Source organism: Pangasianodon hypophthalmus, chromosome 22 (assembly GCF_027358585.1).
Source record: "Pangasianodon hypophthalmus isolate fPanHyp1 chromosome 22, fPanHyp1.pri, whole genome shotgun sequence".
NCBI classification, from domain to species: Eukaryota; Metazoa; Chordata; class Actinopteri; order Siluriformes; family Pangasiidae; genus Pangasianodon; species Pangasianodon hypophthalmus.
The window spans coordinates 6,103,354-6,127,901 of NC_069731.1; the positions used below are offsets into that span (position 1 = coordinate 6,103,354).

Below are 24,548 nucleotides of genomic sequence, written 5' to 3' on the forward strand. Positions count from 1 at the left end.
ATGTCATGGGAGGTTTTCATTTCTCTCCCTCTCGTGCTCTCTCTTCATTAAATCGGCATAACTGGCTCAAATGTTCCCGTGCTGGGAACTTTCTAGAAAGCAGAAATAGGAAATGAGGGAACTTTGAGGAAAAATAACAGGAGTCTGGCAGTGAACAAGTCTGACATTTGGAAACCAAGGAATTAGGAGCATATAAATACAAATATGGCATTTGACCCATTTAAAAGAAAAACGTAGAGTGGATAAATAGTAAACTATAATTTTTTCCTTCATAAGACTTAGGTGTTTGGAGCAATTTCTCATTTCACAATTATATTACAGAAATGATGCACTGGTTATTTTGATTAATTAGGTAAAATAAGGGCATGAATTGACTGCTCTTTGAAAAGAAAAAAAAAAGTGGTTTCTCCATCTCTGTCACATTCTCTCCAAGCATGTGAAGAGGTTTTGTGTGTATGGTTCCACACGTTACATAGTATGTCTGGTTTTAAGAGGCTGAGACAAATCCATGCAAAAGTGATCAGTTTTACTTTTCCAAACTTTTCTTAAATTGAATATGTAACTATGACTTCAAATGCATAACTTATGTGTGTTGCCATGTACATAGTGTATAAACCACACGTTTAGGTTCATGCAGCAGGTTCACAACATAATACGCATGTTTTTTTTTTTTTTTGTATCCTTATTGCACCTAAAATGGCTTAGCATATCTGGATTTAAATCAGTATTTGTGCAGTTGGTGGAAATTGGAAAGGGAAAAACAGGAATGTACCAGGTTTGTTCCATCATTGCTCATCTCGATCTTGCCATCGAACGGCCCCCACGTGGTCCCTACGGGAAGCTGCTGACGACTCTGAACCCGCCGCTCGCCATCTTTGTTCAGCAGGTCTAGTTCTCCTGTGAGACAAAGCAGAACTCTGGGTCAGTTACAGCCGTCATAATATGTCCTAATACACAAGAATAACAGGAATTTTCTTACTAAAAGTGAAAAGTATAAATTTAAACAGGGTTCTTACAGAGAAAAATTCAGACCCTTCCTTTTCCAGGTTTTTTATTAAATTTCCTATTCCAAAAGGTGAGGAACTCTCATAAAGACAGAAAAAAATGTCAGTCATTCATTCACCTTCAGTAACTACACTATCTTAGATCCGGAGCCTATCCTTGGAACACTCGGAATAACTGAGGAATACACTTGGAATGGGATATCCATCATGAAACACCATGCACACACTCATTCACACCTAGGGGTAATTTAAAGTTGCCAATCCACCTACTGGAATAGATTTAGGACAAGGAAACCGGAGAACCTGGAGGAAACCCTGATGAACCCTGGGAGAATATGGGATACTCCACAAAACAGTAACTCAATCTCAGGATCAAACCGTGCTTCCACAGTCAAGGACCACAACAGAAATAAGTCAATAACTTTATGAACAAGCTGAGATGTAATCTTGCTTTGTGTTGTCAAATAAACTAAACCCACATAGTATCTTTTGTTTATATCCATACTTTTTCCAAAACATTTTCTGAATTTCTATACTTTTACAGGTCTCGAAAAAAGGACCACACTTTTTCAAACCTTCCTACCACACTGCAGGGTGTATCAGTTAAAAACATCCAATAAATTACAGTGAACTGATGCACATTGCTTATGAATACAACAATTAAAAGTACAATAAGTCAACTGTTTTAGTTTGAGAAAAATCAACTATGAAATAGAAATAAAATCTGAACATCATCCGGTTTGCTTCAATGTTCTTCATGTTCAAACTGTTGCAATGCATCAAATTTCTTCAATATAGTAACCTGTAGTTATAACACACAATGTTCATTGTTTTGTGTGTTAATAGGAACTTGGCAGCAACGATGGCAGCAGGGACGGCTATTGCGGCTGGAAGAAAAACTAAGCTGTACTGCGCATGTGCAAATTTGACTCCCTTCCACCATAGCATTAGAGTTGTGTGCTAGTGACTTTGGTTTCCACAGCTATGACGTGAACACAGATTTATTTCCAAACACAATAAAAATATAAATATTTATATATTAAAAAGCTAACTTTTTGACTTAGTAGTATAGAATGATTGAATCTTGTTTAATATAATTCCACAAATTGGCATTTATTTTTGCTTTTTCTTTGTAGCGGAATCAGGAATCAGAATGAGAACAACTTATCAAGTCACAGATCACATGGTCCATGTGCACTTGTCCTGATTAAAGATTAGGCTTGATCTGGGATCACTTTTCCTCTTTCATATGCTAATCACTATACAACCGTTAAGATTGACTATCTAAGTACATGCTGTGAAATTCTTGATAATTCTTGTAATGGGCCTCTTTCCTTAGCCATGTGAGACAGAGTGAGTGTGTATGACACAAACTCCACGCTGTGTCCACCTGTTCTCATAGCTGCTCTCCATCAGATGGACTTTATCGAAGCGACAGGATGCTAACCTCTCCTGAACGAGCGCCTCCCTCTCGCCGATAAAGCCTCACTGAGACATTACAGGCTTTCTGGCTGCCTCTACGGGGTCTATTTCTGTTTTTCCAGGAAGGGGCCAAGGCCTCTTGTTAGAACTGTACAGATCTCAGCCTTAATTAGCTGTGCTGCAGCTAACGCTCCGCTAGCTCCCCGAGCCTCGCTATCTTATCAGGCTGATTTAGTTTACTTTTTTAGGAAGGCGATTAATCAAACAGTTATGATAACGGCATCTCTGTATCATGAGGGTCTGTTTGGAAGGAATGGAAGGGGAGTAGACATATGCGGCTCAAGTGTATGCTTCCGGGCCAGATCAGAATGAACTAAGTTGTGATATTACTTCTCTGCTGACCCCGTTTAGCTCTTCTTTGTCCTCCTGAGCCATCCGAGTATCCTCAAACATCTTCTTCCGGGTCTTGGCACCATTTTTTCCATAATTATTATTAAAATCACTAATTTATTCCTTGTCAGAGGGCAATCAACTGCTAAGTAGTGAAAGATCATGAAGGATACCATTAGCTACTCTCAAACTAAAATCAGACAGTGTACCACTCTATAAGATCTGTAGTAAATACTGTAGCATCTGCCTTCGTGCTCATTTTGCACGCTCTTTGTTAGGCTGAAGGACCGACGTGAGCCCTGAACTTTATACTGACCTACTCTAGGGCGTTTTTCTCTCTTTAAATATCAGCCATGTATCACCAACACTCGGCCTTGTCGGCTTGCTTGTATGGAAATTCACCAGCATTCCCTTGCTTGTGCATAAGGTGACTTGTTTGCTAAATATCACAGCCGCCTTGATAACGACACATACCCAACAGGTCGCTTACGAGCTTGCCATCATATGTAAATGACTGACGTCTACGCTGACAGTATGATCTGGGAGATTCATTAAGTAGGTCACCAAACTAACCAGCCATGTTTTAAGGTCTTTGTAGATAAAGAAAAATTGGCATTAGCTGATTAGTCTCTGTTAGCATTGGCGCTTCAGTAAGTTACACTGCAACTACATTCCTACAGGTTTCCCTAATAATCACAGATTTGAACTAGCCTGGTTTAACTATGGGAATCAGCCATGTAGTTGACTACGTAAGGTTGTTGGTCCACTGGCTGATTTGCTAATTATCATGTTGTATTGTTTTTGTGAGTGGCTCTCTATATGCGGTTGTTGAAAGTCAATGTCAGGGGTGTCCAATCTTATCTGGAAAGGGCTGGTGTGGATGCAGGCTTTCATTCCAACCAAGCAAAAGCCACAACTGTGTCTATTGAAAGCCAAGTCAACTGATTAAACAGGTGGAATCAGGTGTGGTTCCTGCTTGATTGGAATGAAAACCTGCACCTACACTGGCCCTTTGTGGATAACATAGGACACCCCTGGTCAATGTCTTCTGGATTAAAAGTGTTATATAATGTTCAATATAATGTATAATGGCTGACTCCACACTAAAACCCATTTGATTTTATATAGGTAATATAGCAGCATAGAATATATGGAAAGCATTGGTCTACTGTAGTGTTGTGTTCTTGTCAAATGAATGACAAACTTATGACAGGGTTATCAGTCATCAGAGATATGAATCTTTAAATCTGTAAGGATTAGTCAAGCTTAGTATAGCAATCTGTACCTTAGTGTACAAAACACAGCTATCAGAAGTAGGGTTCTGTTCACTACTTAGCATCTCTTTTGATTTTACTGCTTCTGATAATCTTGCAAGACAATTGCAAGATTTCATCATTTTCATGAAAATACATACACAAAACCTCTCTACACACACTGATTGCAAGTGTGTCCCTACTCTGATAAGACCTCCTGGCCTTAAAAGACACACACACGCTCCATTTTGCCTCCGCTTGACACTTTCAGCGCAGTCCTTGCTGCAGTTGGTGTGTGTCCATGCATCTGTTTGGAGCTGTGCATGTGGCAGGAGGGTATTTGGAGTTGGATTGTGATCGTCTGCCAGTTGTTTGTGGGCCGTTCCAAGGCCGCTTCCTCCCAGCTGTTGTGGATTCGAAACAAACCCGAGAGGAGAGACTCCACTATCACGGCCAGCCCCTGGGACGCATAATCAACACCTCCCTTCATCCCTCCATTTGCCACCAGCGCTTAGATGTCGTCTCTTTATGGATAATGAGATCGAGATATACGGCAGGAAAATATCCACACTGATCCATCATGGAAAGGATGGGAAAATGCTGGCGCTTTCCAGACAGCCATCACCATTCCAGATACACTGCGAGGGGATAAACAGTGGTGTCATCCAACGGCGTCTTATCTCCAGCATGTGCGGTCAGAGCTGTGTGTGTCTGCATGTTTGGAGATGTAAGCTCGTGAGCCCGTGAAGAATGATGTGGCATAGGCCACTGGATCGCTGAGGTCAGAAATAGTTGTGACAAGATTGCTCACTCTGACTGGTGGACCATTTAGAGCTACAATCTGAAGGGCGTTTTTTCTGAGATATTTTCTTTGGGCTCTTCGAGTGGTTATAGGAATGATATTCTACTGATTCAACACCATCTCGCAAACAAGCCAAGCTAGGAATGGCTAAATCTAGTGCAGGGGGTTGATGGTTGATGGTCACACCTTTTTCGAAACTCTGAATAAAGGTTAATAATTGTGATTTTTATTCGAATTCTTAAAAATTCTGAATACAGATAGTAAAGATCTCTTTAATATAGTGGTCTTAACAGATTTAACATGGTAATTATTTTTTCTTGAGTTGATCCTTTTTACAGAGGACCATATTTTATCTGTACATATTTTTTTATGCCAGCATTCAAACCAGCAGAGACACGACACAACAAAGCGGCCAGAAGTCATTCATTTTCAGTGAGCGTGGGCAATTTTTGGCGACAATTGGGTGGAATGAACTCCATGAAAAAGTTGAGGAGAGTTTAACTTTTTACAAATGAGAAACTAAGCAGTGTTATGACTACCAGGGATGGTTGTAAGTGTCCATCTCCCTCACTATTAAAGTATCCATGGTTTATGGTTCCAGAGATTAGTCAGACCTGATGCAGCTCCTCGTACCTGGGTGGAGTCAAACCAAAAGTCCGGAGTGTGGAGTCAGACCCGATGCAACTCCTCGTACCTGGTCGGAGTTGAACCAAAAGTCCCATTGGTGGAGTCAGATCTGATGCAGTTTCCTGTACCTGGGCAGAATCTAACCAAAAGTCTGAGAGGTGGAGTCGGACCTGATGCAATCCAAGTCCAGGTGTTGGAGACTACTCAGTGAGTTTTAGTCTGGAGTGTATCCAGTGTGTTTGATGGTGAGCATCTCGTGGGTTAGGGTTGGGGTTAGGCTCATAAGAAGAGTTTGATCAGGTCCAGCTAAACCCCCTGGACTTTTGCTTCTGCAGCAAGGACTATGTCAATGTTTTCTGATACTGGTAGACAGTGATGTACTCAAAATTTCCCCTCAAAATTTATATTTCTGGGCAAAACCTCTTCATATTTAGCAAGAAGAAATCTGACAGTAACACAAGATAGGAACATGCACTAGACATCAATGTAGAGTTTCACAAGGTGAAAAACTGTTGCTGGGGTAAATGTAGGAAAAGAAAAAAAAGTTCTATCTACTGCCCTAGACAGTCTTGATCCCTATGCTAGAAGTTTTCCCTTTTAGGAAATATTTCAGGTCAAACCCTTTTAGAAAGCTTGTACCTTTAACCATCCAAACAACCCTTGAAGTAAGACTGTGCTGTATAAATGGAATGAGTGTGCTGTGGTCAAGCTATGTATGTGTCATTTATTTGTAAAAAAAATATATATTTCTAATAAACCACTCTACAAACTCTTAAACATAATGTTGATATACGGTGTCTACTGTACATCATTTTCCAACCCTTTACATTTGTGCATGCATCACAAGGCTCCACCACTCCAGGTCTCTCTTCACCTAGTACAAAAATGCCACGATCCTGGCAAAGAGCAGCTGACAATTTGACCAAAGAGCAAGCTCTCTGGTCCACCCCTAAATCCCTCCATCGCTCCCCTCCTCCCTTGATAAGATCATCATCTGTCGCTCCTCTCGGAGGCCTGCCCCTGCAGATACTTGGCAGAGGCATGAATGTCCCTTTTGTTTGGGGGCAGATCCTCTTCTCGATAGCACCCTCAAAAAGATGCTCCACATAGGCATCTGTCTGCTTCATAATTAATGGTGAAATGGTTTGCGAGGAGTCGTCAATTTTTTATTATCCCATCTATACAGTTATACAAGCAGTGTGATAATGTGCTATAAAAATATTTTCAGAATGACCTACATGTCCTACAATAATCACACAGGCAGGCTGTACACTGTTTATAGATTTCCAAACAAGTATGGTGGTTGTAGTCATAAAGGAGCAGAAGCAAACTGGACAACACATTCTCAGAATACTGTAGTTGTCCCTAGGGTGGTATCATCAAGGGGACACCTTCTGTACCTTTAGTATGTATCTTTATATCTTTAAAAATAATTTAAGGTACATATTTGGACCTTAAGGACCACTGATGTATCCTTAAAGCTTTTCTTTAAAAGCTAATTAAAGGTACACCACATGCACCTTCCTAGATAAAAAAACGACATACTAAAGGGACAAAAGATGTACCCTTGATGATACCACCCCGGCAAGCAAAGGTACATTTTTTTCTGACAGTGTGGATTGCCATTCTGTCCTTTTTGCTGGAGAAAGTCCCAAAAGATAGAAGCACAGATATGTCATATGTGAAGAACTGCAAGATCAAATTCACACAAGAACCTCAAGACCATAACAATCAACTCAAATTAGAGGGTTGAAGATAGGACTCCTGTTGATTGCTTGGTAACGCTTTACATCAAGTTTCCCTTAACTGATATTTCATGAATGGTGTATTTCGTTAAAATTTAAACGAACAATTAATACGTATGTTGGCTTCTGAGTGAGGCAACAGAAAAGCATTCACCCCATCATCCAGAGATAACGTCTATTTCTGTAGAAGTTAGCAAGCCTATATATTGTGATACATATCGTGTATCATAGAAATGTCTTTAAGAATCGTGATATTTTCACCACATTGCCCATCCTTAATTTGAGTACTTCATAAAATATTATGTTTATAAAATAATTCTGTACTGAGTGGGCCCATGTTTTTTTTTTTATTTCTAGAGTTAAAAGGACTGCAAAACATTTGCGAACCCCTGACAATATTAATTGTAAGGTTTTTCTTAAATAACTGAACACAAGAACCAAATCTAAATGCTACAGCAGTGTGTTATAAACACCCCACAGATATCTAGCAGTTTCTAAAAGCCATGAGAGTCATAAGAAAAGTGAAAGTGGTGTTCGAGCTATCGGGAATATCACTACAGTGGGGCCAAACAGGGCCCTAAATTAATATACCGGCCAAAGCATATGGGGCAGAAATGGAATGTGGCGTATTGCTCCACAAAAAGGGCCTTCGAGCTCGAAAAAAAGAGAGATATGCGATATGAAATTTTACAGCTGAAGGAGAAATGTCAGAGCGCTTTGATAAGAGAGCGATGAACTTTCCCCCCCTTTCCCCAAAACCACCATTATCGGGGCCGAGAGAAGCAAATGCATCATTTATATCCCACAGTCTCGCCATTATCTCCTGTTCAGACACTTGTGTTAAAACACAGGAGGACCTTTTTACCTCGCTCTCTTTCTCCCTCTGTCTCTCTCTCTCCACCTCTCTCTCCGCCTCTCTCTCTCTCCCTCTCTCACCCCAGCCCTCTTTTTCCTTTATGCTCACTATCTCTGACAAAATCCTTCTGCTGGACTCAAATTTCATTCTTTGGAGAGGAAGTTTTGACCATCCGATCCATTTGTAAAAGGCGGCACGACTTCCTTTGGATGGTCTAGCAATATTGGGAAAGGATTTAAGACATTATTTTGTTTATTTTGTGTAGTGAATGAGAGTATTAACTGACTGAATAAAATGTGAACATTCTTTTGAATGCAAAAGGACACAAAAAAGCAAAAATTAATTTGCTAGCGAAAGCAGTCTGTGCTGCTGCATGAAGAGTTTAAGTGGATGAAGATAAACCTGGGAAAGTCACAAATCATGGAGGCATGAGCCAATAAAAACACACGTGGATGGCTGCCATGTTCAAATTGCTCATTCACTTAGCTAATTATTTACTATAAATTGGCAGAACACTGAACGAGCAACCACTAGACTTACTCTTGTAATGACAATACAATATTCGGAGAAAAAACAAACAAACAAACGAACAAACTAATACTAACAACTGGTTTGTTTAAGATGCAAAACATTTAACTGGCTAGTTAGCTGTGAAAATGTGTTCTTTATATAGTAACATCATATCCTGGCCATCAGTTTCACCTTTACTTGAGAAGGAACTACATGATCATATCTAAAAATGAGTACACCTTGGCACAGGATCATTTGGAGGGTCTGCAATACCATTAATGTGAGTTTGATCATCGTGACTATACCACAGTGCTGTTGAATTCTCAATTCTGATTAGTCGTAAAGAGTTGTTTCATTTTCTATAACAGCGTACGTTACTGTTTCTATAGTAGCAATGTATACATAGATCTCCATATAAACAGATTTAAAAAAGGCTGAATTGTTGAAATGGAGAAATTTTCTGTAAGCATTTTGGAAGGAGTCTCCAATGTTAGAGCTTTGTAACAGTTAGAGGTAAAGCTGTGATGTTAAGTTTTCCGGTCTTTAGGTCAGAGGACTAGGTCAGAGTAAAATGACAAGCTGAATTATTGTCTTATTAATCTCAAGAGGGGAAAAAGAAAAGAGATGCTGGTGACAGGAAGATTGTTTATAGTGGCTGTACAGCAACTAACTTTGTTTCGATGTATATTGTTCAGATTTGCAGATTGCCGAGGTATACAAGGAATAAGACACTTCTGGTAACTGGCATCACACTGTTGATTATATTCCTATAGCAGCATGACCCATTATGTTTTTTTTTCCTTTGCTTATTCTTTTAGAGGTTATGAGCACATTTAAGTAGCAGGTATGTAAAAATTGGTTTCTTTATCTTGCTGTTTGTCTCATGAATCATTGACCTACTACAACTGTACAGCATTCAACATGTTTACATTTATGTGTGTATTTGCTGAAGCAGGAGAAATGTAAAAAGCTTCCTTTATATAATCTGGCATAAATGCTGCTAAACAAAATGAAATCTGCCTGTTTTCCTTGAGTTCATTTTGATCAAAGCCTCGGCAAAGACATCCCGACAACAATCTCCAAAAGCGTTCATCTCGCCCGGGCCGTCACAATGCCGATGGAAAAAAATGAGAGCAAAAGCGAGACACGTTATCGGAAGCGTCATCTAGAGGACAGGCAGTCATTCCCCACCGACAAATTTGACTATCGGAGAAGTGTAACATATTCAGAGTGCTTGTGAGGGATATAATTCTTCTCAGCTGTCAGCACAAATGACTAACAGTGTGTATATGTATTAGGAAGAAGTGCACATGCATTTCGATTTGCTGCGACTGTACATCTGATTTCAGCTACAAAATGATTGAGTCAAACTGAAGCTTCAAAAGAGCAGAGCCTGGAGAAGTAAACCATAAAGATGTATAGATGGTAATATAAAGGTGCTTCACAAACAATTATTAAACATTTATAAACGCTATTCAGAGAGTTGTTAAGAACCATTATGCATACTACAACAATAGGATCCAAAAGGCAACTAAGAAGAGAATTATGAAGACACAATTATGAATTAACACTGAAATGATTCTACAGCAGTGATTTATCTGAATAGTCTTATATAATCAACTGAGTAAAATGCTGTACTAGTTTCTTATAAGTTCTGGTAAACATGTTCACAATTTTCCCCAACTGGTACACAACTTCATACTAACTTTCATACTAACCTTTCATATGAATTGGCAAATTCTTATGAATTTCCAAATATCCCATTTTTTTTTTTTTTTGTCCATGAATTTGAGGTTGTGTGTTTTGAATCTATATTACGTAAGAAATAAAACACTTGGGGCTGTGCTGCTGTAGGAAAATAATCAACACTGGGGTGGTGCGTTGTGGCCTGTTGCAATGTGGAGTTATTGTTACAATCTTGAAGGTGATTTATTCCTCTTACACAGCAATTTGCCAAATGATATCAATGTTTAATTTATTAAATAATGACGAATTGCATGTTTTATACATTTACAGTTACATTTAACGTAGTGGAATGTGAAATTGTGGAATGTCTGCAAAACAACATTTGTATTATTTATCAACAACAACAACAACAACAACAATAATAATAATAATAATAATAATAATGTCATAATGAAAGTGATAATGAACTAACTTGTTTATTATTATGTATTATTATCATTTAATGATGATATTAAATCATATAAATAATAGCAACAATGAATAATAATTAAAAACAAGTTAGCTTGTGTTATCACTTTCATTATAACAAGCATTTTATTGTTTAGAAATAATAATAATAATAATAATAATAATAATAATAATAATGATTAGCTTAATGATCCACTTCTTGCTGGTGAATTCAGAGTTTTTCTGCATGTTGTAGTTTGTCATTGGTGACATTTTCTCGGTATTTACAGGTGCGGTTTAACTCCAGCATGTCATTAGCCTCTCTTCATCCTTCCTCTCCAGCCAATTACAGCTTCTCCAGCTCTCCAGTCCAATCCTGTCTCTCCTGACCTAGTTGTCTTTTGTGACGAGGTCTTAGCCCCAGCAGTTTGACAGTCAACAGATAAGATGGATTAAGGATTTTTTCCTCCTCTCTTTCTCTTCCTCTCATCCAGTTTAGGATAAAGGCAGCATTAAAACCCCACTTTTTTTTCCGAGAGGAGTTTTTAAACGGCTGGAGATGAGGTTGATAGAGGGGCTAAACCTAAGGCGGGGTCTTGAAAGGTCAAGGTCATGCTCCTAATCACTAGGCAACCTCTGAAAAGTTCACAGTGCAGAGATACAAAACCTTCAATCCCAGCAGGCAAAGTGTAAAGGGTCCAGATATGTTTTTAATCTTTGTGCAATGTCCAGCAGGTAAATTGCTGAGGCTGAGGGCGGAGCTCATTTCTGGGCCAGAAAAATGTAAACAGAAGCCGGAAAACAAAGAAAATAGCAATATCCACTGCGTTACTATATTGCAAATCACATTTTTTTCGAGGATGGTTTTAAGTTTCTAGAACTATTGCAGGTATAGAGCCACTTTTACAAGTTACAAACTGCACCTTTAAAGGCATGTGGTAGTGTTTCAATGATATACTATATAAGGCCATATTCTGCACAGCTAAAAATGACTAGCTGCTGGATTAATGTATTCATAAACAAGAAGTATCAACTCATTACGTACATAATGCATTTTCAAACGCAACTAAAACTTACCTTTTCCATGTCACTTTTCCACTCACTCAGTGACTCAAATGCATCTGTCTTATTGTGCTTTTCTATTTATCTTAGTTATATAAACATGCATTCTTCTTTCTTTTAGTGTTAATATCATTGCCTCTATCCCTTTTCTTTCTTTAAAGTTTATTAGCATTTTTACTACATCCATACTATTATTACATAACATTTTATAAGTTATATATAAAAATGTATATTAAAAAACAGTATATGTCTTGTATCATTGCACAGTATATGCAGTATAAATACTGTAATACCTTCAATAATGTGAATATATATTATATTATATATAATATATATGTAATCTTTATCTGTATTTGTTTAGTGCTCCAAATATCCGTTTCTGTATCTGGATTTACAATCGAAGAAGGCGTGGCCTAAACTGGAAGGAATTAAGGGAAAAAAAAATTTTAATCCTAATTGCACAATTATTATTTATCGCACCTGCCTGCGAATTTTTCTAACAAATTTGTTTCCCTAAATATAGTATAAAATTTTTTTAAACCATCTTGACCCTGACCAGGCAGTTACTAAGGATAAATGAATGAATACTTACGGAGCACGTTCACATTAAAGAATGTGCTCTTTCTTTGTTTCGTAATCTTCATACGTCATCTCTTGCTCACACGAATGCAAAAACCTCTTTGTTTTCGCATTCCACAGGATCCCTGGACTGATGCACACCTCTAATCTCAACCTCATCTCTAGCAAGTTTTCCTTACAACGAACAACCAAACAAAGAAAACAGCAAACTCCTGTTTGCATCTCCTATTCGTATCTGTATTTACTGTATTCATATCTGTTTAGAACAAATCATCAGTTCACATGTTATTTGCACCATTTTTGTCAGGTTTTAACAGTCATTTCAAATCCGTGTCTGAAAGGTCATCTTGTTGATCCATTTCTGGCGCGTGACTGAAAATAGCTGAAAATAACCGCCACAGTGAGTTGCCAAAATGGCCGCCAAGTGGACATAGTCTACTAAAAGGACTTTGATGTACGTCATATCTTTCCACTCTGATGACGATGATGCTTGCCATGTCCATAATATAAAATGCATAAATATAAAAACATGTATTTATGTTTTGTTCTTTGTATATCTTTTCCATTACTTATATTATTATTATTATTACACACATTTATGTTCTGTGATGTATCTGTACAGTGTCCTTAGGCACGCTGAAAGGTTCTTAAATAAATGATTATAAGCTGATTATACTCTGACAGAATAAAAACAGTAGTTGGTAATGGGCTGAAATGTTTGGACGCCACTATATACATATAGTTCAGTGTGACAAATGAAGCAACGAGGCTGTATTTAAGTATCTATAAGTGCATCCATCCATCATATTTGGGATGTTGCGCTGTAGTAGAGTGCAGTAAACGTGATTGTGAGGTGAACTAAAAGCCTGCATTATGACTTCTTTAGTTTTCTTTGTAGAGTTTCCTCCTTCACCCTCTGCCAAACATCAACTGTCACTGAAACGTCCGTAACCTCCGCCGGATGCTATCATCTATCTCCTGCCAAAAAACGTGGGAGAAGTAGTTGGAGATGAAACATTTAAGGATATGTTCGCGAGCGTGAGTGCAGTGTGTTTGTGTGTGTGTTTCCTTCCCTGCTCCCCTCATGTCACTGACAGGGGAAAGTAATCCTATACACAGGCTGCTATTGTGAAATGGGAAACTAGCCTCCTCGGCTGGCGGCGAGCAGATGCACCTCTCTCTCTCTCTCTCTCTCTCTCTCTCTCTCTCTATCCTAATCTGGAAACGACTTAAAGGAGCCTTATCTCCAGGCTCTCCTGCTTCATTTCATGCTTGATTTACTTTAATTTGTCTGATAGGGCACAAGGATTTGGAAATGGCCCATCTTTCGCTGGAAAATGTTCTGATTTTTCCCCGGCATTGTTACGTGGACCTTTTTTCCGACTCTCTCTCTTCTTCTTCTCTTCTTCTTTTTCCCCCTCTCTCTTTTCCACTTTTCCCCTCTCTTTCTTGCATCTTCGAAATGCCTCTGCCTCCTGTGCCGCATTCTGCTTAACGAGCTAACACTGCAAAAAGAAAAAAAAAAAAAAAAAAAAAAACGATTCGAGGAAAAAGGACGTTAGTACGAGTGCGTGATAGTGTGCGTGAGCGTCTGCAGGAGTATGTGTGTGTGTGTGTGTGTGTGTGTGTGTGTGTGGGTCGAGTGTGAGTGTGGCGAGAAAGACAGAAGACAGCGGATGCAGCCGGGTGCTTCAAACCACGAAGATCTCCTGTAAGTGCAGCTGCTGATAAAGTCAGGAGGTAGAGATGGAAAAGGAGAGAGAAGGAAGAAGAGAGCGCCGTGCCCACACATTCCTCCTCCTCTTCAGCTGTAACCCTTTCTTTTCTTCTCTACACCGACTTTCTGCATCATCCTCACTTCACTCACCTCCTCAGAGAGAAGACTAGAGACAGAGAGAGGTGGAGAGGAAGGGAAAAGAGACGAGAGCTCCACGCACACACTCCTCTGCTCACTATTTTCTTCTTTCTCCTATTTTAGGATTACAAATCAGGAATACTGCTACAGATTCACGTAAAACTATGCATTTTTTGCAATACCTTCATCAACAGTATTTTTTGGCATTAAATATTAAAAATCAGTGCAAAGGCCAAATCAGTCTTCTGGTACAAAGTTATTGTCTCAGTTATTTAAACAAATTATTAGAAAAACCAGAATGCTTTCAGTGATCTTGTGATTAAATGCCAACATGCCTCTAAATATTCACTAATGTCATGTTTGTTTATATAACCAAATCTATATTCTACTCCGTTAATGTCTATTTTTATAAATTGTTCTTCCCACGTCGATCACTTCACACACAATTTGTTTAAGTGGCAGTGGAATGGATGATTTTAAAATTTTAAATTTAAAGTCTAGAATTGAATAAATCTGTCAGCTTTAAGGTTTTTCCTCCATGATACGGGAGTTAAAAACCAGAAAACAAAACAAACCTAAACCTAATGCGGTTGTGTCCTGGAGTCTGTTTGACATTACAACCCCAAACCCAACATTTCACATTGTTTTGGTTCAGTCATTTATGTTGATACTGACTGCTACCTAAAACGACCTACCTCCAGCACTGACCAGAAGTATGCAACCTGTAAGTTTACAAACGTGAGGACACGCCTTGGTTAAAAAAAATAGATAGTATAGAATCTCGATAGTGTTAGTAATCTTTTTGCTTATTTAAGAACTAGCTAGGCAAGCGATTACGGAGGATATTCGAAAAGGTAGACCTCAGTTGCTTTTGAAAATAAAATACCATAAAATACAGTCAAAAATGTCATACCTTCAATATTGTGAAAAATAATGCTATATCATTAACCAATTATTTATATGAAAACAGAAGAAATAACTTTGACACTTCCTGATCAGGAAACTTTAAGCATTAAGAACACTGGCTGTTGGATTTTGTCACTATAACCTGAAAATAACGTTAGACATTATTTACAACGTTTCCATCACATTGTAACAGCCATTTCAAATCCGTGTTTGGAACGTCATTTTGTCGATCTGTACACGATGGCAAATAACTGAAACTAACTGCTCAGGAGAGGTGCCAAGATGGCCACCATGCCCAGCTACTAGGGAAATGCATTCTGGTCATTTTCCACAGCTCAAGACTTTAATTCCCGGGCAGAAGCAGTTTAATCTCGCGATGGCTCTATACAAGTATATACTGATCTAATTTATATCCTTAACAAAGCATTATAGCAGCAAGTATTTGGCTAACATTTTGGCTGTTCTCTCAACTCGAGTTTAGTGTCTTCAGATTATTAGTCACCGAACATTTTACAAGTAGTAGTAAAGTCATAAGACTCTACTATAACTTTACACTTCAAAACTCGCACTGTACTTTATTTTGCTCAGTTGTGTCAGCAGTTATGTGTAGTTAGCTAGCTGATGGTATGGCTTTTTCCAAGAATAATGGACACCAATCCTCCACACTGTGCCACTGCCCCACCCCTAAATTCACAACCAATCAAACCACTTTATGCGACTGTAACCATTCAGAAGGTTTTTTCTTTTTGTTGTATTGTACTGGATGTAAAATCCAGTTGATAAATTTGCTGGATTGAAAAATTAAACCTCCATGCATTCATACATTTATTGTGCTGCTTTTGTAAGTACTTGAGTGCCGTAGCTATTTCTAAACCAATACCAAAACCATTCATCTCAATTCACCTAAATAGAATTCCCAAAAGTTGAATATCAGTGAACAGGAAAAGATGTCTTCCCTGCAGTGTATTTGTGGGAATTCTGCTTGTATAAATGAGGATAAATAGATAAACAATAAGCTGAATATCTATTTCAGATTGTGTTTATTCTGACAGCAGGCAGGCTGAGTCACACACTTAGGTTCAGAGCCATTTCTCTCTCTCTCGAGTGATAAAGCAGGACGCCTCATCGGTCTTTTGCTACTAATTACGGCACAATTCGTCTTTCTGCCAGTGGGCTGGACTTCTCTTTCCAGATCTGCCACTAGACTATGCAAAAATTACTAACATGCTCATGCTCTGTCTCTCGTTTTTGCTTTTAGTCCCATGTTCATTCTCTCTCGGCTACTTACAGACTCGTCCAGCACAGCAGGTAGCTGTATGTGCTCACAAAAAATCTGTTCTTTCTCTTTCATTCAATAACACACATACACACGCATATGCAGATTACCAAACATGGTGGGACAAGGCATTGAAATTCCTCTTGCGGGCTGAATTTACTTAACTGCGGCTGTGTGAGCAGTGATAAACAGAGTGATGATCCGGCAACACGTCTTTATCCGCGCTTTGCTTTAATTAACACCGGCGTGTTTGGTGAAAAGATGATTAATATGCCAATGGAAACTGCATAATTGAATACCGCAACACACACACACACACACACACACTTCTTTACCACGTCTACCGTTATTACTCCTTATTGTTGATTATTATTGCTATTATTATCAATTGTCATTTAGATGTTAAAGATAGTAACGGTGATTAATAACCCAATATGTTTATTCACTCTGCGGCTAAAGCATCCTTTAGAAAAGCCACAAAGAAATTCCTTCAATGTGTTTCTTCCATTCGTCCTCAAATTTCCCCTTATCTCCCCATCCATTTTTTTAAATTCCCATAGATGAAGTTGGGTGGAGTGAAGGAGTTACAATTAGACATATGTTAAATGCAACACATCTAGATTAAATATCATTATGAATTGACAAATTCTTGTCTATGGTAATCATCATTGTCGTGGATAAACATCAAGTTGAAAAACTCTACAGTATTCCTAAAATGTGTGAAGATCCAGGTAAAAATTCCTTGCTTCCAAATATCCAGATAAGCAACTAACATCACTGAATGGTGACAACCATTACCTTTTAACGCTTTACCATTAGGGATTACTTCATAGCCATTGATATGGTTAGGGTTTGTAATATTTCACACTGGAACTTCACAATTTTTAACACTTTTCACTAGAGCCTTGGACACTGAACAGATGAGATGACTAGAAGCAGAGAGTAAAAACATACTTCTCATTCTCTTGATGAAGTAGATGTCTTTTTTTTTTTAACAAGCCATGTTGAAACTTCACTGGTCAGACCAGAGAGAGCACATGAATTTAAAAAATCTATCAAAATACGAATCAAAATCCATTTTTTGATCGGTTCTGCTACAGTATTTTTCAACTGCTCAGTTTGGTCCGCTGAAATTCTTGGCTAGGTCCATATCCACTTGACAGGGCCTGCCTTAAAGCCCCATGTTTATTCAATCATTATTCAGTTATTCATCCTAAAACATAGTATTCAATAAATACTATGAATTATCCAGCAACTATAATAAAAATACTTGAACGTCATATAGCTACAAGAGTGAGGAATATATAAGTCTAGACCCACCAAAAGGCTCTTGGGAGTTTCAAGGGTTAAGGTTGTACACTTGAATTGTATTTTATAATTGCATTCTATTTGCATCTATCATTTTAATTTCAAAAATACAGCACAGAATTTCCTTTGAAATAAAGTGAATTAGATTATAATTTCAGGTTTTTGCTAAATTAGCATTGCTAAGTTTACCTTACCCTGTTTTTATTTATCTTCTCGTAAAAACGTTTCGCTATGCAGGGAACAAATATATATTATAAATATATATTAGCATTAGCTAGCTCACCAGGTAAGAAAAAGCTAAAGTATGCCGCCCAGTCCCATGTTTTTGTTCTCCAAAAATTGGAATAAAATGTGATAGCTAACATACTGTAATAAGATATGATCAGCTAGTTAGCTAGTTAAGTGCATTAATATAGACTTAGGAAACAGATAAATGTATCAGTTTATCCTATTCTAACAACGTTTTTAAGGTAGCAAGTCGTTGGCCGAAATTGCAGCTATAAGATGTGGTGTTCTGTCCATGCATTGCATTTAAAAGATGTTACCTGAGTTTTGTTAGTGTCTATTTGGTTTGCAAAAGTCGGTAAAGAGTAAGGTTTTCCTTTTTCTGATATATATTTTTTTTTAAATCTACTTGTCTATGTAGGAGGCCAGGCTATTGTGTCCACCCGTGCTCTATCTCTACATGTTTGCTAAGCACACACTATAAACCTTCATCCCATTACAACGTCAACCAGTCTCCAATCTTCAAACAGCCACAGCATGAGAAAAACATGTGAGGTCTCTATAGTATTAGCCAGATGCTAATCACCTAGTACAAAAACCTCCTGCAGAAATCCCTTAAGATACCTGACTGTGTTAAATATCTCTATCATATTTAGCAGTAGAAGGTTTCTCTTGAACTAATCACATGTTACCTTGTTGACAACAAAAATCAAGACAGACGTAACATTGCACTATTTGGTCTAGTACAAAGCTAACAAAACTAGTCCGAGTGCTACAGAGTTCCTTAGTTATAAATAGCTTTCAAAGTTCGCTACTCACACTCACACTGTATCTTAATGCACTGCTTTGTGATGAAGTAGAATAGTGGCACCTTTGTTTCGATTATAATTGCGGCTGCGTTTAGTGCCTTCAGAGTGCATTAGCTGTATTTCAGATTGCTTCTGTAACTAACAAGCATGAAGTTTTCTCTTAAAGCCTCTTAGTGTATCGGATCAGTGGCTAAATTTGAATCAGGGCACTTTAAGACGGCGAGCCGAGTGATTTGTCTAATCTCTTGTTGCATATTTCATTGCCCCAGTCAGACACTGTGCCATATTTTGAGCGTGTGCGTTCCTCTAAAAAATATTCTTGAGAAAGAAGTACCTGTTATTCTTTATAGAAGAATGAGTAAAAAGTATACGATGCAAGTTCATATACAGGCATTCAAAGGCATTTATTTTATCCCGTTTTTTGTTCATAATTAGTTGTACTTTTGCTTACTGCATGTTGCACTTAAGACCACCTGAGAATATTATAATTCAGAAGGCATTTTGCATCATTATATCATGTACAGTATGCTGATTCACAGTAAATACTATACTCTTTTGTCATGGTACTCTAAACTGGCACAATAAATGCTATCCTCACATGAGTAGCCAAAAAAGCTTCAAATAAAGATGACAGAATGCTATGAAGGAGACGCTCTCACTGGGTGAATGAGTGGCAGTGAGCCATGTCACTGCTTCCTGATTACACAGGAAATAAACAAGTTCAGAGCGAAAGCCTACATTCCGACTTGCCGCTTTGCATACATTAAAATCCCTGGCTATAAATCCCTGTCTATAAGTCGCCTTAAAACGCTTTAGGTATCAGTGGAAGCGGCTCTGACAACCTTCGCTTATGAGTTGTGGCATTATCATCGGGCCTCTCACTGCGGATCTCGACCAGGCTGATCGGCACTTTACCAATCTTTGCTTTCCAAGACTTTTTTGCGCTCTCTCGCTCTCCTCGTCTTCCCCCTCCTCCACGTCGCTCTCCGTCCCTCACTCTCTCTACGTGCTAAAGGCTTGAGGGGTTCAATCAATGGCGCTTTGATCTCAGCTGGAACTATAATTATTTAACATTGTTACAAGGATTTCTCTAATCCATCCTACCATTAAATCCTTTTTTACACCCTCATCTCCAGGAGTCTCTAATCTGCATCTGGGCCACACGTTCCCCTCTGACGACACCCTGACTTAACAGACTTTTGCGAATAATTAGAGGGGGAAAAATAGCCAAATCGAGAATGGGGGATGAAAAAAAAGAAAATCTTCCCAGGCTCTTGGTTTCTTTGGTCACGGAGCAGATGTATCTTGAAGAGGTATCTAGAGAGATCCTTGAAGTTGCTTGCTTAATTCCATCTGTTGACAGCAGTCCCTTGGAAAATCTTACAGATAGACTCAAAACTGACTAGCGACAACTTGAGACAACTGGCAACTTGCTGGTTTAGCTGTATTCTAGAGAGGAACTACGCAATTAAAGGAAGGTCTACTAGTCCTCCTGCCCCATCATGTCATCTCCCAAAATCTCAACATGAATTACATGCTAGAGGCATCGACCCACTAAGTGCCATCTGTTTGTTGCTGGGGTAGGATGAAGCAACTGGCGCATGGATCATCCTTTCGAAAATCAAAGGTCCCAGCGGCTCTCTGCAAATATTTATGCCCGGCTGTTTTCGGCGTGATATAAATAGAAGTGAGGTGAACGCAAACAATTGTGGAGGCACCTGGTGCAACCATCGCTGCCATCTGCTCCACAAATTCACTTAGCAGGACGTGTGTGTGTTAAAAGCTGAGGTGGCTATTGTTGCATGTATGTGATGAGGGGTCAGGCCGTTGTGGTCTAGACTTATTGGAGAACTGCATGAAGTGGGGGGATTTTTTTTGGTGTGGTAGATGCTTCCTGATTGGTAGGAGCTAAGCGACTGGATGCAAATCCAAGGATACTCCCTGGCTCTTTTTTCTCTCTACCAGGCCAAAGCCAATGGCTAGTGCCCAGTTGGCACATACAGATGAGTCAGGCCAGACCCGACAGACTCTATGGGCCACAAATTCATCAACTCAGAGGTTTGTAAGGCTCAGAGATCTGGCTGCGGGGTGATAAGCTCTAGGTGTGGGTTACTCAATGCTTGCTGGATGATCCAGATACCTTGACCATTCAAAATTAATTTTTAGGAGAATAAAACATAGAAAAGCCATTTTTCTAAATCCAACTGTTCATAAAGGGCCAAATCCTATTGCATGGTACAATGAGAGTGTACCATGCTTTATTCTCTCTCAATTAGTCTTGTTTTGCCCTCATGGACTCATATGCACTCATTTGATTTGACAATAGATTTTCATTCATTCATCTTCAGTAGCCACTTTATCTTGTTTATCTGGGCCTATCCCCGGACCACTGGACATAAAGCGGGATGCCAGTCCATTGGAGGGCACCATGCAAACACACTCATTCACTACAAGCATCAATTTAGCAGAGCCATTCCATCCCTACAGGTGGGAGGAAACTGGAGAACCTAGAGGAAATCCACTTGGACATGGGGTATCCATGTGACACTCCACACAGTCAGTAACCCAAGCTCAGGGTCAAACCAGGAACTCTGAAATTCAAGCAACTTCAGCAAGCAAGAGCTTGTGAATGCACCTTAAATGTGCCGTTGTTACTTTACAATGGGAAGTCCGTTGACCAAAGTGATATTTTTTTAATAGTGAGAACTTATTAGTGTAATTTCTGTACTGTACTTGACTTTCAAGGCTTTTCATTGGAGATTAGCATGATCAGCAGTTCATTACCACCCTCCCCTTCCCCACTTTATTTCTGCCTTGAGGAGTATGTCAAGATATGTATCAAAGAAGTCCATGATAATTAGCAAATTGCTGTACAAGCTATCGCCACCAATATACATGAATCTGCAAACATCCATAACAAGGCGAAATAGAGTGTGAGATCGGCAAGTAGATAAGCTAACATCTTCGGCGAGAGCTAAGTGGGTGTTCTACGAGTCTACATCGCATAATAGGGATGTTCTCAAAGCAACAGCATTCCCTTTGGAACCGTATCTTACATGGTTTCACAACAGAAGTAATTTTTGAAAGAACACTGGAATAGAACCCTGAAGAATTCAAAGCAAAGTAGAAAAGACAACATTCATAATGATAAAGTGATTATAGAAGAAGTTCAATTAGAGCGATGAGAGGCTTTGGTTGTTTTTTAGTACCAAAGACAAATTGCAGTGTGGGTTTTAATGGATTCTTCACAGCAGGTGGACTTGGTCAAAGTCACTTCATTAAGAAAGCCTCCCTCTTTTAGATGTAATGGCCATTATACATCCCATTCAGATAGCCTTCTGGAAAGTGATTAAGAATTATCTTTTGCCGATCGTAATCGCACCTGGTCTAACTTAAGCCAAGGAATAACAAAAGGAACTGAAGCTCGCTGGGATCTGAATGCTCACAAAAGGAAGTGATAACAGGATAGACTGTCTCAAACTAAATAAATTTGCTTTTAATCGCTTTGCACAGGAAGTCATGTCATTTCAGATGTTCATATTTGATTGTCTGATTTTCCACTTTATTCAAATTATAACATGCTCATCTGACTTTTTCAGCACAATAGGAAAGATGAAAAGGGGGAAATGTTCTTTCAGCAGAGACGCGATGTGCAAGTAAATTTGGTTATTACGCACCGAGATGAATGCCCATACACTGTACTCCTGTGTGAAAGACAATTTTGTCATTTTCTGAAATTTCCTCTATGCAGAAAGGGCCATTTTCTGTTGGGGAACAATAGAAAGTCTCATTTCCATTCTATTCTCACCAAAACTGTGGGCAGGTAACATCCTCCGCTGGTCTGTGGCACTAATGTTTGCAGATGAAAAGGGGGGCTGCTGTGTTGTGGGTATGCAGACGAGATCTTATCAGGGTAATGCGACAAGGTTATCAGTAATGTGGACAAGCATCTGCACTATCAGCGAAATAATCGTGTCCAAATTGAAACGAATTTGACAAATTAGTTTAAAATAACTCTCTGGCCCTGTGGCTGTGATAACAGTCAGTACAGCTGCTTGCAGACACTGGGCCCACTTTTTGAAAAATATAACAGTGTAACAGTTATCCTAACTGCCAGAGACAAGGTTCAAATTGATAATAAAGCTGTCATCTTAGGATTCTGCTATTTTGTAAAGCAAGGCCAGTATGTTATAGTGCCTGAGTAGGTTTTCCAAACAGAGATTAAGCCTAGGCTTAGGATGTTTTCATACTTGAGGCTATTTGCACTGAGATATTGGTACATTTGGTTGAGAGTAAAAGGTCTACGAAGTAAAAGGTCTACAAAGGGATTCTCAGGGCCACCTAAAAATGGAGGACTGAGTTACACTACAAGTAAACTTGGATTCAACTGCACCAGTGCAAAAGTGATCTACCCAGGGGTGGACATATCGCACTGGGCACGTGTAACCTCCAACATGCTACCCAGTACCAGGAAACCTAACTGACTAGCCCAAAAAGTGACCGCTAGTGTAATGTAGTAACATATGGCGAGCTAGTTAGCTAGTTAAGTGCATTAATGCAGATTAAGGGAAACAAATGGATATATGATCAAGGTTTTTCCACCCTAAAACAAATGTCAGTAAGTTGTTTCACCTACAAGATGCCATGTTTTGCCTTAGATGTAAAACATTATTATTATTATTATAATTTTGTTACTGTTTGCTATTTGAGTTTAGCTAGTGTCTTTATTTTCTCATGCTATGTTTAACCACAATGGAACTGTTGAAATGCTGACAGGAGTTATATGATGGCTTTGCACTGCACTTTATTTTGCTCGATTTCCTCATACCTGCATGTTCCTGATTCTGAAATGGTCGTCTGTCAATGATGTATGTTTCTTAATCCGCGTAGCAAAAACCGATTTACTGTCGACTGATTTGTGTAGTGCAGCATGCTGTTGGATTTGGAATGAGGAGTTTAAGCTATAGTTACAGCACTGAGAATCGAATCACCATTAAACGCATTGTTTAAACACAGGCTACATATCAAAAGAAGATGTTTGTTTTGCAAAGGTCAGTAAGGAGTAAGGGGTTTTGTTTTGTTTTGTTTTTTCTGTTTGTTGAGCCTATTTATCCACCAGGCAGCTACGAATAAAAAAACGAATAGCCTAGACATGAAATCTGCTAATCACAGTTGTTTTCGCAGTTCTTACCTGGATGTGGCAGTTTACTATTTCAATTTTACTTTCCTGCCCTTTTTTCTAGCTTCAAACTATGCCATATTTCCATCTGCTCCTTCCGTACTTAAACATCAAAATGTATGTAAGAGGCTAAATCAACTGTTCTATGCTTCTACTCTCCATATTTCCATATTTCTGTAGTACCTACCCAACTCCCACCCACCCCATCCATCTGTCTTTCTTTGAAAAACTAGTTTTTGCAGTTGCCCTGCTCTGGACGTGATGATTCTTCCTTTTTCTCTTTCCTCTCGCTGGCCTCTGTAGTTGTGGGCCTGACCCCCTCAGCCTAGCCTGACGCATGATCGGAGTGATGCTTTATTACCAGCCGTCGCCTGTGCTCTTATCGTGTGCTGCCAATGCTCATTTCCTTCCTCAGATTGAAATGCAAATGTGAAATTTAATGATAAATGCATTATCTGATGGGGGCTGATAACACTGATTCACTGTCAGCGTAAAATACACACCCCAGGGGGCTTCCCAGCACCAACTTGCCGAAATCCACTTTTTTTCCTTTTATAACTGTATATACCTGCAATAAATTCTGGAGGTCATATGCATTAAAAGGCGA

The 24,548-nt window shown here is 38.9% G+C and overlaps 1 protein-coding gene across 1 annotated transcript in view; it reads right to left on the reverse strand.

The window, feature by feature from the left end:
* The window catches only part of zfpm2a (zinc finger protein, FOG family member 2a), a 148,347-nt gene that overhangs the window by 62,689 nt on the left and 61,110 nt on the right, over nt 1-24,548 (reverse strand). Inside the window, exon 4 of the mRNA XM_026924617.3 lies at nt 773-897. Within this exon, the coding sequence (XP_026780418.1) occupies nt 773-897 (125 nt within the window). The remainder of the gene's footprint in view (nt 1-772; nt 898-24,548) is intronic.